The sequence below is a fragment of the Camarhynchus parvulus genome, chromosome 4A (assembly GCF_901933205.1).
Source record: "Camarhynchus parvulus chromosome 4A, STF_HiC, whole genome shotgun sequence".
Taxonomy (NCBI): domain Eukaryota; kingdom Metazoa; phylum Chordata; class Aves; order Passeriformes; family Thraupidae; genus Camarhynchus; species Camarhynchus parvulus.
Genome location: NC_044600.1, coordinates 9,704,249 through 9,717,640, shown reverse-complemented (window position 1 = coordinate 9,717,640; position 13,392 = coordinate 9,704,249). Strand labels below are relative to the sequence as shown.

The 13,392-nt window shown below is 35.8% G+C and overlaps 1 protein-coding gene across 3 annotated transcripts in view; it reads right to left on the bottom strand.

Moving 5' to 3' along the window:
- Window positions 1-13,392, bottom strand: part of STAG2 (stromal antigen 2) — a 77,217-nt gene that overhangs the window by 19,769 nt on the left and 44,056 nt on the right. For all 3 annotated transcript variants that reach the window (XM_030967868.1, XM_030967869.1, XM_030967867.1), the window contains exons 8-22: window positions 11,313-11,464; window positions 10,034-10,107; window positions 9,796-9,919; window positions 8,654-8,752; window positions 8,479-8,558; window positions 7,856-7,963; window positions 6,901-7,012; window positions 6,208-6,325; window positions 5,381-5,484; window positions 4,435-4,527; window positions 4,150-4,239; window positions 2,899-3,102; window positions 1,291-1,361; window positions 849-936; window positions 665-745 (exon numbers count right to left, since the gene is read on the bottom strand). In XM_030967868.1, the coding sequence (XP_030823728.1) occupies window positions 665-745; window positions 849-936; window positions 1,291-1,361; window positions 2,899-3,102; window positions 4,150-4,239; window positions 4,435-4,527; window positions 5,381-5,484; window positions 6,208-6,325; window positions 6,901-7,012; window positions 7,856-7,963; window positions 8,479-8,558; window positions 8,654-8,752; window positions 9,796-9,919; window positions 10,034-10,107; window positions 11,313-11,464 (1,598 nt within the window). The remainder of the gene's footprint in view (window positions 1-664; window positions 746-848; window positions 937-1,290; window positions 1,362-2,898; window positions 3,103-4,149; window positions 4,240-4,434; window positions 4,528-5,380; window positions 5,485-6,207; window positions 6,326-6,900; window positions 7,013-7,855; window positions 7,964-8,478; window positions 8,559-8,653; window positions 8,753-9,795; window positions 9,920-10,033; window positions 10,108-11,312; window positions 11,465-13,392) is intronic.

The following is a 13,392-nucleotide window of genomic DNA, read 5'->3' as shown; positions in this document are numbered from 1 at the left end:
CTGGATACAGGAAACCTTAATCCTTTCTCTAAGATTTTTCATGAAGTGAAATTGGAAAGATGACATTTGCCAGAGCTTTGCCCTTCAAGATTACTATACATAGAACCAGAACAGGGCCTCTCATCATTCCCTGAAAAAAATTAACTTAATCTTTTCACATCTTTATTTAACAATAGATTTAAAAGACTGATGAAGGGTAAAGTAGGATTGTGACATACTGAGCAATAAGAATACTTAGATCTCACTGACTTGTCACTGATACTTCAAGGTTTCCAAAGAAATCCAAACCCACTACCTAAGAGTAGAAAGACTAACTATACTGTGTTTGGTGATTTCCATTCTACCCCTTCTTGGTATTTTTACTGTGGCTGATAGTGAATCGACAAATCATGTTGATTTACTACTATTTTAAAATTCAGTCAAATTAAACATAATACTGACATTTAAATAATAAAAACAATTAAAGGAAGTACTAGATTTGTAATAGTAAAGAATGTGACTACTAAAACTATTAATTCGGAAGAACTTATTAAAAAAGCAGGATTAGGTAGGTATCAATATAAAGAACGTTCCTAGTTTTAATTAATTCCATCACAGTTCCCACTTGATGACACTGCACTATGTACATATGTTTATTTACTAATACAAGTGGAACAAGGCATACCTTTGTGGAACTGCTTTCAGTAACTTTTGCTAGCTGCCAAAGGATTACATAATGAGTACACTGCAGTGCATGAATAACAATCTGAAATCAAAAGGAAAGAAAGCATTAGACGACAAAGACCAATAAAAGACAGCAACAAACGGTATTTGTTGTTGTGTCTAAAGAATACATTTTAACTACAGACCTGTTCTGGCATGTCTCCATTTTCAATGCCAGTTTTCAATAGCTTGTAGTTGCAGCCAAACAAGTCCCATCTTGATAGGTCATGAGCACTGGAAGCATTAGAATGAATGCAAAAAGTATTATTTAACTAATACTTTTTCTGCAATTTGAGGTTAACAACTAATTTGAGGCTAACTAACTAACAATTAACTAATTAACTGGTCAAAATTAATTAATTAAATTTTTAAATTTTTTTGAAAAAACCCAGCTATTGAATACCTCCCCACCCAAACCAACACACACAAAAAAATAATAAAAAACCCTAAAACAATCCCATACATTAAAAAGTAACATGCATCATATTAAAAACAAACAACCCCCTCACCACAAACCGCGATACTGAATTAAAAACAAACAATTCCCCCCACCACAAACCCTGACAGACATGTGCAGAAGCCACTTACTTGTGAAAAGCAGTGATTCTCTTCAGTGTTGACAAGACTTGATATGCATCATCTTCATCAGGTTCCTCCCCCTATTTAATAATCATACAGTGAGATATCTCAAGCAGTGCAGTCTCAGTGAACTGGGGAACTTAGTAAAACCAGACCCACACACCCCCAAACTGGGGGCAGGAGAGGGTGTGGACCTGATTCTAAATTATTGATAAATGATTTATCATGTCACATATGCTTTCAGAAGAGTCAGAGAGACAGAGCAGCCAACTGCTCATATCTAGAGATGGAGTCAATGATGTTAAATGTCTTTTCCAACCTTGACAATTCTAGGATTCTATAAAATAGCAGCTGAGGAGGAGAGAGGGGGAGGGGGGCAAGGAGGAAGGAGAAGGGAGAAGAAACGGGAAAAGCCCAGGCTGGTGAAATACAATGTATAATGTAGGTGCTTCTATTTTCTCTGAAGAATCCAGCAGAGGCCACTGTCAGACAAAAGACACTGGACTAGATGGGCCACAGGTCAGTACTTCAGTCTTACTTTAATCACAAAAAAGAGTCTTTGAGTGAGGTAAGGGAACTGGTTTGTTCTAATCTTCCTGTAAGTTCTGACAAACTTGCATTTAGTAAAAAAAGAGTAAAAGAGTAAATATCAAAGGGTCAAAAAAGTATCTATTTGTACATAAGATAAACTATCTGAGGTCAAGAAACTCCTCCTTAGTCTAGCAGAGATAATGCAAGTTTTACTATTCTGTAGTTGCACAACCTATCAATCAAAGAACTAAGGATTTCAACATTTCCACCAGAGTATTTGCCTTTTTCCTTCAAGCCAACTTCTGACATCTCATTTCCTTGCTTTACCTCTCATTCTTTCTTTTCATCACAAAAGGAAACAAATGGGCACATTTCTTGTTTGGGATTTCTAGAATGGAATTCTAGTTCAGAACAAAATGCAAGAGAAAAAAGGAGAGCTTGATAAACTACATGCATCTGAGAAATGTTAAGAAAGAAGCTGTCAAAAAGACACTTCCTCTGCTCCTCACCATAGATGAAAAGGAGAAACAAATTTTGTCTGAATGTCAGAGATCCCACATAGTGAAGTTAAATACTCTATCAGGAGATTCTCACTTCTCAGATCAACACAGTGTGGGAACAAAGTTATTTTTGATCTACTAACTGCATCTGCTTGCATTCAGGAAGGGAGGGGGAGTGTTTTCTAGAGATTTTGATATTTAACAACAGCAACATGCAACCACAGGCAAGACTAGCAACAGTAGTACATCTGAGGAGAACCCTAGGGGAATTACAATACTACAACTCTCAAAAATGTAAGGCTCAAAAGCTAAGAGTAAAAAGTTTATGTATTTAATTGTTTATCTGAAACTTATCTCAAATTCCCAAAGGACTCTTGTCAAAAGGAGACCAAAATAAAGACTCACTACAAGAACAGTCTGTGTTCACACTACCACAGCAGCAACACTATTCTATTACTGCACTTGACTTAAGGTTCTGAAAACCAGAGGGAAGCTCCCATTCCTAGCTCTGACCTGCAGAGAAAGACAGAAAAATACTGAAAACATTTACGAGGGCAGGAAAAGGTGATCTTGCACATTAAAATACCTCTTGCAGGAAGTCCTCAAGCAGTCGATTAAACTTGTCTGCCAATTCATCTATTAACTGACTTCTTGCAATGTCAACTCTGTTAAAGATTGTGAATTCTTCATTACAGAGAGCGTGGTAGGTTTTTGAACAGGCTTCCAAAACATCTATATCTGTGTGCTTCTCCACAATGTCCCGAATTTGTCGCAGTAAGGCATCCAAATGCTACAAGGAAGACAAGCCAAAGAAGATGTATTTTTATTCTCATATATATATATATATATATACATGCAAATATACACGGGCATATTTAATAAACCTTAAAGAATTTTAAAAGGTAAATTCTGTTAATTACTTTTGTACTATGATACAGAGCAAAAAAACCTTCTAGAAAATCAGTGAAGCTTCTGAGAAATTAAGTCTATTTATCAAATATTAAGTTGGAGCTTGTCAAAGACCAAATCACCGAACCAAAAAAGTTTGCTACTGTTGGTATGGTCTTACCTAACACCTGAATTTGCAATGACAACTGAACGACACAGAAGTATTTACCTCCCACTCACACAAACATTTATGCATGATTATGTGTGCCTTAAAAGCTGTATAATTGAAGTTTTAGTTTCATAACACACTACTGTCCACCAACTAAAGCCAACTTCAGCTGTTCATATATTCCTCCCCTCAACCTGAGATGCTCACTGCTGCTCGACCACTGCTGGCTGTGCTATCAACTACACATTTCATCACTTTTTGACTCTAATGATTTCCAGCTACTTGCTTCACAATGCAGTAGCACATCTGAGAAGGAGACAGAGATGAGAACAGCTTCAACTTTATCTTCATAGCAGATAAAATAAGAGCAGTAACTACATCATTTGTGATCTGGCATCCTTCCTCTTTTTCATGCAATGATGATGGTGGTTTCTAGTTTCAGTGACAGAAAGAGAACTTACTGAGCTGTTTCAATAAGCTTTATCTGTTAGAGAGCTATCACAAAACCCAGCAATAGATGTTCTCAATTTAAGTTCATTTAACTGCAAGATTTTCTGTTAAAGCTGGCCAGACAGGCCTTAGAAGACTCATATTTTCAGTATCTCTAAGAAGAGCAGCCAGTCACAACTCTGAAATTGAAGTCGCACTATCAGTAAGGGTTACAATAAATGAAATCTCCTTTACACAAAAAAAAAACTCCTAAAATGGTGATTGAAATTCTAGTGATGAAGTCTAAATTCTGGGACTTCCTTTTATGTTTATGTGTGGAAGTTACTGTACCTTTTCTAATCGTCCCGTTGTATAAATTTCCAAATCAAAGTATTGTGGCAACTGCAGTAAGTTGGTGACCTTTTCTGCATCTACAGAATACTGTAAAATTGGCACAGAAAAAAGTTTAGTTGATAAAGTCTTGGACAACATAATTCATTATAGAACAAGTAAATATAAACAAAGATTAGTAAGAAAAAACTATAAAGCTCATGGCAAGCTGCATCATTAATTACAGAAATATACTTGTAAACATTTCAACAACCATCCATCAGCAAGAAATAGAATTAAACCTACCTTTGCTAGCAACTGAGGAAGTGCCACTGCAAAAAGCTCAGTAATTTTTGTCCTGTCATCCAACTGGGTTTTCTTTTCCTTTGCTGTCAGCACCTAAAATATTGGTATTGTGAGAATTTTACAACTAAAAGTTCTGGTGCGAAGTTTCATTATCATTAATGAAATGATGATTAGGTACATGGACCTCTAAAATCACTGCAATGTATCAATGTAAAGCCGGAGGGAAAGTGTGCAATTTTAAAAAAAAAGGAAAAAACCAACATTCAGCATTCAAAAAATGCAATTAAAAGTCAGTCCTAACACTATTAAGATTATCTTGAAAACAGAAGTGATAACCTACAACAAAAGGTTTACCTTTCCTGCAACAAAATACCATGACTGAAATGATAATGTAATGGGGACTCCTTCAGCTTACAATTTTTAGCAATATTTACTCAATTATTTTGTCAATCCTATTTTCATACAAGCTTTCAACCTGTTCTTAAATGGGTTTCTTACCAAAACATGAACCAGTCTTGAGAGAAGACTCCTTAATGTCTCCACAAAAGAGGCTGTCTAAACTCCATACCATCACAGAAAAGCCAACTGGTGGACTGGTCTTCTTTCAAGAGACTATGTGGTGTATTTCCCTTTCCCTCATTTTGTTCTTTCCCACTAAAAATAGTTCTAGTTTTTCCCAAACACTGATTCTAGTCCTCCCTTCAAATCAATACTGTTTACAAAATCAATTTTTATTATCTTTAATAGTACAAACAAATGCAGTAGTTTGAACAGTACCAAGGATGTGTCTAAGTCCAGAAAAAGCAAACTAGCCAGGGTAGTCAGATGTGGAGACCAAAGCTGAATCTCCATCTCAGTCCCTTCAGCAGCAATATCCTATAATCTCTTTTTTCTTCCCACAGAGCCATTCCCACATCTCCACACGAGCAAGGTTTTTGCTTCCTACCCTTTTCCCCGTTCCTCTTCCCACTGGAGGATGACATTCAGCCGCTTGCCGAATTGTACAAAGCATGATTTCAATCAGAGCGCTTTCCTGCCTGTCTGTTAAAGCTGAAATTTAAGAAACAGGTGTTAACACACAACTTATTCTTCATTATCCACAAAGCTTGAGATATGTTGGGGTTTTTGTTTGGGTTTCGGGGGTTTTTCCCGCTTTTTTGTTTAAGGCAAAAAGACAGACATGTAGACCAACAGCTCATTTCCAGAGATGGGGCTGACAGAGGGAATATAGAAAGTAAGTACCTTAAAAAACAACACCAGAAAATACTGAAAAATTGAGGGAATATCACTGGATGGGTCACAGGACAGGATGGAATAAACACTCAAGTTTTATAATTATTTTACTTCCTTTCTACTTTTCAGAGGTCCATTTACTAGGACCTATGAATTACAGAATTATACCAGGGGTTTTGTTTGGGTCTACTGCCATCAAAGAAATTATGGTATTTTTCCATATGGTAGTTTTAACAATAAATTAACCAGTTTCACATGCAACTTAGTTTCTCTATGCCAAAAGTGCAGCCTGAACTTGTGGAACACCAAGGCAACACTGCATGCTAATTCCTTCTCTTTTCTTCTAACCATTGCTCTTGTGTAACACTTCCATACCAGGTGGTGATCTCTTTCTACACTTCCTTACATTTCATAATTGGTATTAGTGACATCTTACAGTCATGGAAACACAGAAAATATATGTAAACATATTTTTTCCTTACTTCAAGCCTAAGAAAAACTGCACAGCAATATAAAAAAATATCAACAAAAATCTCTTACGTTCTTCTCCATTGAGAGGCTCCTCCAGCAGAAGACTGTTCATACATTCCCAGTCCTTCAAGAGGTCTGTTGCACAGTCCCACATGCTGTCCACAAGATAAGCAGCATGTTCATGCAACTAAAATAAGAATAGATTAAGTATTTTATCAGCAATGAAAATTATTACAGAACTATAATACAGAATACTTCTTAGACTTGGCTCCTGCCTGTGGCAAAAATACAGAGCAAGTTTTGCAAGCTCTCTGGTTAAACAGAAGATTTTCTACCCCAATTAACTTAAAACGATGAATCCAGACCAACAGCTACAAGGAGTAGTGCTACAAGATCTGTCGGGACTTGGGGGATAGGTGGGTAGGCATTATGGAGTTTTTTGCTTTTTTCTCTTTTCCCTTTTAAATCTATCAATTCAGAATTTCTTTACAATTACACATCATCATGTTTGTCAGAGTAGCACTCACAGCCTGTTTTAATTGTGGGTACTGACAGATCTTTCAAACAAACACAACCATACAAAACAGTCTTTTGACCCCCAGGTTGCTCAAACAACAGGAAACCATGGACCATGGTTATTAACCAATGAGTGGGGAAAAAAACAACAACAAAATTTAACTGACAAAAATTAGAACCACAACAACAACAAAAACCCACACACGCACACCACAAAAACAAGGACATCCCTGAAACCCAACTTACTTCACTTTCCAAAAAGAAAAACACTAAAGTCTTCACAAGATTAGCATTTGGACTTTGTCTTCCCCTCCTTTTCAGTATTCCATCATCTTCAGCATCTCTGCGGCTGAAAAGCCTAAAAGAAAAATTATTTCTTGACAAGTTTCTTCTTCATTGCCTTCACCACAGTCAATTCACATCAAGATACTGGTTTTTACACACTAAATACCTTGTTGCTTCACTCCATATTTTACTTGGAAAGGAAGTAATTTGGGACAAGTATCATTTGAACAATTTCAAATATGCATTTTATATATACTGAGTTAATATGCCACTGACTGTTTCCAGTGGGATGTATGATTACAACAAAATGCTTTACAAACATCAGTGATAATTGCAGGTGTTTGAGGTCCTATGTTCCTCCTCAGCAAATGCTATTTTCTGAACCTCCCTACAAGAGACTTTAAAGCAGCTAAGAAACACTGGAAGGAGGTCTGAAAAATATTAGATGGAAACTCTATTTTGTTCTCCTACACACCTGACATGCTGGATTTTTAGTGGATTTTTTAAATGAAAAATATTTTATGAAATGGTCATATGGGACAATGGGGAGGAGGCAGGCACAGGGGAGGAACTACAAATGGGAAAACACTCATGATGTAAGCTCAAGTTTTAGGCCCCAAACTACATAAGCATTTTAAGATGTTTCACAGGAAGAATGGGAAAGGAGAAGACATAGGAACATTTTTATTATATTCCCTGAAGGAACAAGCTTTCAAAGTGAAGTCCAAACATCTATTTCCCATTTAGAAAAACTACAGTAGTTTAGAAAATGCAGTAATGTTACATTGTCTCTTCTTTCTTAAGGCCACTTTATGATTCATTTTTTCCTTTTCTTGATTAAATCGAATAGGAATCATCATATTAATGCACACAAATCTACAGGACCAAGAAGTTAACTGTAATTTCTCCATCTTACTTTTTATAAAGAAATTCCCCTGCGGCAACTGCCACTGGCCGATGAGCTGAATAAACCAGGTGGTAGACATTTTCACAGTCTTCTGCAGTCAGAACTTCTTCACTACTCCTAGGGGTAGGGATGGGAAGAAGGAAAGAAAGAAAGAAAGAAAAAACCAAAAAGGCTGAGTCAACAAAGTATGAACTCTAATGAGGGAGATGGAAATGAATGAGAACCTACACCTTTTCCTTCAATTTATCATCCTAAAACTCCAGTCTTAGCTCCAAAGTCTTCCTGAACAAAACACACTGATGAAGTATGAGCTATTGCTAGAAGGTGATGCTCAAGAGTTCAACTACTGTGTAACATTCAATATATTCCATGTTCTTCATTTCAACCATTCCATAATAGGTTTTAACTATTAGTCCCTAGCCCTAACACCTACCGAACTGTGGGAGATAAGCAATAACGCTGTTCTAGGCAGATTACTTTTGGAATTCCATTTTCTTTGAGTGTAAGATGCACAGACATTTCTATAGCCTTCAGATTATCTGAAGTGTCATGCTACTGGCCTCACCCACAAGGCCAACATTTAAGTTTTGGTATTTGTTGCATGTCAGATAAGGAAAGATACATGTACTTACTGTAAAACAAGAGTGAGTAATTTTATTGCTTGGACTGCAACGTCATATTCTTTGTCAAGAGTCATAGACACAATTCTATCCTAAGAACATAAAAGAAAATATTTTTGAAGAGGAAATATGTATAATCCAACTTTTAAAAAAATCATATATACTCAAAGTAAGAAGTACCACTAACCTTGAACCGACTGGTGAAGAGTTCCAATTTGGAATTAAGCTCCTTATTATAGTAAAGCCCTTGCAAAGCAGTTAGGCATTTGAGTCTTACTTCTCCTTGCTAAAATAAAATTAAGAACTGAATTAAAAGTCAAATATAGGATACTGATGTGATCTTCATGTCATACAGGACAAGTTTCTTTTACAGTGAGAATTAATTCAAAAACAAAGATTAAATGCTGTCACAATACTCTACCAATAATCATGTTAATGACCTAAGAATATAACCTTGTTTGTGACAAGGCAGTGAAGCAACAAAAACTAACAAAATCCCCCAAGGTCTTCCTGCAGTTACCATCTCCATAAATCAAAATACATCTGTTTCATTCTTTCTAAACTCTCAAGATATTCCTATCATTGATGACCATTCCTTGTTCAATCAAAATTACTAAGTAGATAATGAGAGAAATATTCCTCTTGAAATACAAGATCTGCTTCAGCAGAGAACATGTTCTAAGGTAAAGATGACCTCACCTTGCTGCCAGAGGTTACTGGGTTTTTACACCAAGCCCATGAACAGCCCAGCAAGACTTGAGCATCCCTCAGTTCTTTCACTTAAAATTCAACAGCCTGAAGTTTCTGGTGCAAGAACTGAGGCAATGTGCTGACTCAATAATGAGTCAGGGAGTATTGGTAAACCATATTGACCCCTCCAAGCAGAGAATAGTCTCTAGGTGGTAGTTGGTAAATAACAGCTTGAGGCACTAACCAACATATAAGGGAGCTTTTCCCATAATTTTTGCAGCTAGATGAGAATCCTAGAGTCTTGTAACTTGGCAAAACAGAGTACTGCCAGGCTATAGGGATGATGTGTTAATTTGAAGTAGTTAAGTATGATGAACTACAAGTTAGCATCAGCAATAAATAAATAGAAAAGACCATCTGCCTGCAAATAACAGTTTCTTTAAAAAAATCTATAGGTACACTCCAGAAACATTCAAGTCTGGCTTATATGCATTTTGAAATGCCAATACTTCTGAGCGATAAGGAAAGCAGTGATCAATTCAAACAGGTGAGATATCCAAACCTAGTCTGGAAAGATCAATAACTAAAACCAAGGAGTTCTGCTTCTCAGTTCTGCTCCTTTTGCTCTGTGCAGTTTACCTTGTCATGCATAGTCCACCCCACATATTTTAAGTAGCTGTCATTGAGGAAGGCATCACTGTACATTTTCATCCATATTCCAATCTCCTCAATACAGATGGCTCTTATTTCAGCAATTGCATCTCTGTGGAGAGAAGTGGGGCAGTAAGTTCAAAGAGATGAATAATTAGAAATAACCTGCCCCCAGCTTCCAGAATAAATTAATGATGCTACACATTTCTTACTGAGAGAAACTTACCGATATCTATGCACGAAAACACCTTTAAATATTGCATTCATCATGTTTTCTATTTCATCCTGATTTTCTTGAAGCTGAAAGAATGTAGAGAGTACATAAACAGTGAGCAGCATTTTTACAGTTAGATCAGATGGTGCTGATGGTAGACAAACTAAATTAACATTTACAAGTGTGACCATTAAATCCTTTCACAGATTCAGAAATACTCACAGATCTGTTTCACAGTACAATATGCTATTATTGAAGAAATTGTATCTACCACAGTATACAAATTTTAGTAATTCTGGTTACTGGGAAACTGTTCTTCAAGTGTAACAAAGACATCTTGTGTTTCTGAAAGGTCCTTCTTAATTTGTAAGAAAACCTGATTTAATTTTCTAGTAATATCATTGCTTTTTTACATATCTATGTATTACTCACACTAGGACAGGCCCTGCACAAATATTTAACAAAACTACATTGAATGGGTTGTTCAGAGATCAGTCTCAAACTGCAAGATCTTTGGGAGATGATCAGAAGGAAAACTTGTTAGTTTGTCTCAATTGTCAGGAAAAAACCCCTTAACAGGTAACAATACAAATGCTGAAGAGCAAAGGTGAGATGTTTCCTTTGATCATGAAGAAGTTACTTACTCATAATGTCTAAAAACCAAAAACCTAAAAGAAAACAAACATCACCACCACCACCCAAAAACCAAACCACTAATTGCCCCAAAAGTAAAAACTGAAACCTGATTGAATTAGGGCTTTCAACAAGACAACATTGTCAGCAGTGAATCAGCAAGGCTCTTTTATACAAAAGAAAGAAAACAGAAGTAGACTGCATTTTCAACTTTGATAGTGCTTTCTGTACATGAAAAAAGCCTTATCTAAAGCCTTTAAACACATTTTCTGCTGAGATAATTACTGACATTATAAAAGCAGTATTTTGCTCCAAGATCATGGAGATCTTCTCTAGAAGCCAAAACCTGTCAATGTGTGGTAATTTTTGTTACATATTTGAGCTCAATGTAGGAAACTCCTCAAGAAATACAACAAAAATGTATCTATTACTGATTGCAGTCTCTCTCACTAACTCACTGCAACACTACTACTTTTAAGACTTCTTTTTACAGAAAATCAGACAGTAAGAAGCACCTTGCAAAGTTTTTTAAGCATTAAACATGAACATCCTGAAGAGCTAGAGAGATAGATAACTACCAAAACTAATTAGAGAACAAGATTAATTATTAGTGGCCATTTATGAACATTTCTATTTACGAACACTTAGTTGCACTAACCTCCTTTCTCTTCTGTAGTAAGAGTTCCAGCCTATCATTAGCTCGTTTCCCAATGATTTTATTTCGTTCTGCTTCATACTGCCGCTGTGTGTTGTCCATGTTAATACTTAGATTTAATGCCACATTCACTAAAGCAGTCATCAGCTTCATGGCTACAAAAGTAAGTGAAAAGAATCATGATTATTTAAAAAGTTACCTGATCTAAGAAAACTTTGAAGAAAAATCTTGACACCTCTTCTTGTCAACCCTTTATCTATGAAAATACATTTAGTGTAATTTTCTGCTACACAAACTTATGCAATGTTTTATCAAGCACTGCATCATTATTTATCAAGACAACAGATGCAATATTGCTATTTTGTTCTTTTTTTGTCACTTCTTTAATGCTATAAGCATTAAAGAAGTGACAAAAAAAGAACAGAATAGCAATATTATTATATGTAGCATATTTTATTATATGTACATTATTTTTGTATTATATTAAAATAGCATATTTTATTATATGTACATTATTCGTATTGAATTGAGAGATACAGGATCTGTTTCCTCCCCAAAATGAAGGTAGAATGTAAGATTAATAAACTTGGCCCAAGAAATACTAGAAGAATTGTTATCAGAGTCAGTCAGACTGACACCATTCAGTCTTAAATATACAAGAAGTTTCTTTCTTCAGGAAAGAAGGAAATGTCTTAGACAACCAACAAAAGGAAATGTCTTAGACAACCAACACCACCATATCACACCAGTCTTTTTTTCTCAATTTAATTTTAAAAAGGTGCAGGTTTTCCAAAGATTCATTTATTAGCAGAAGCAGAGAAAGCACATTAGCCAACTACAAGCCAGAAAACCAAAATATAAAACACACTTGCGTGGGATTTTGGTATCCTTTTATTTTTAGCTCAATCCCTTTTAAAAGAGTGCAGACAAATACCCCTTTTTCAGAAAGTAGAAGGTGATCAATTGTATACTTGCTTGCCTTGTGAGCTTCTGTAATAAGGCATAAAAGGGCTTGCACTGGCAGAGCAGACACTGAAAATTCTTGTGCATGTATCACCAGCATAAAGCTAATGAGCAAGGCTTAAAGACATGCAGTTATATTGAAATATCATCTCACACTGTGATCTCCAAGATTAAAGAAAAAGTCTGAGTTAATCACAGAAGCTGAAATTAACAGAAGTACCAGCAAATATGGATACAAGGACTTCGCTGGCACTCTTTTCCATATAAAATAAAATCTTCAACAATATAAACAGTAAAACTCAGATGAACACACAAAACCAACAGAATTGACTGCTGATGTGAACAAATGAAAACACATGGCTTATAAAAAATATTTTGTTTGACAGAAACTAACATGCAACAGGGCAATTTCTGCAACTTTTATTCAGACACAACTCCAACTAAAAAAAAACCGCAAAGGTAATAACCTGCTTTTTAAGACCTAGAATTGTATTAAGTCATATAGTACAACAGTCAAAACTGATGATACAGCAGAATCTGTAAATTCTCCTGAAATAAAAAGTTTTGCTCCTCTCTCTGTAAGAAATGCTCTGGCTGGTAGAAGTCACACAGCAGCAGCCCCATGTGCAGTGCGCTAATGTAAATTCAAGAGGGCTATCAAAGATACAGAAGGACTGACATGACACTTAGGATGGAAGCCAGCTGTAAATCAGCCAGGTCAAGGGAAGCAAACAATTATTACTTCCATGTGGCAAAATCTCAGTTTCACACTCAGCCTAATTTTACGTTGTTCAAAGTAAAATTGTTACCATAACCTTACAAAAGCTGATAGCGACACAATGCCATTCACAATCTTTCCTCAGTAATCAGTGCAAATTTAGGTCTCCCTTATCCAAGAAGCTCATCCTTTGTCCACACAAATATATTTTTTGAAACATTCTATACTTAACTCATAAAGGATTTCTTCGCAATTTAACGTATTGGGAAAAAATTATGTGAAAAGGGGAATTTAAAAAAAATCAAGAAATTTAGAGACTGTATTACTGATGAAAAAATTATTTTAAATTATTTCTAATGCAAAGACCGGAAATGCTACTTTACATAGTGCCATGGCCTCAAT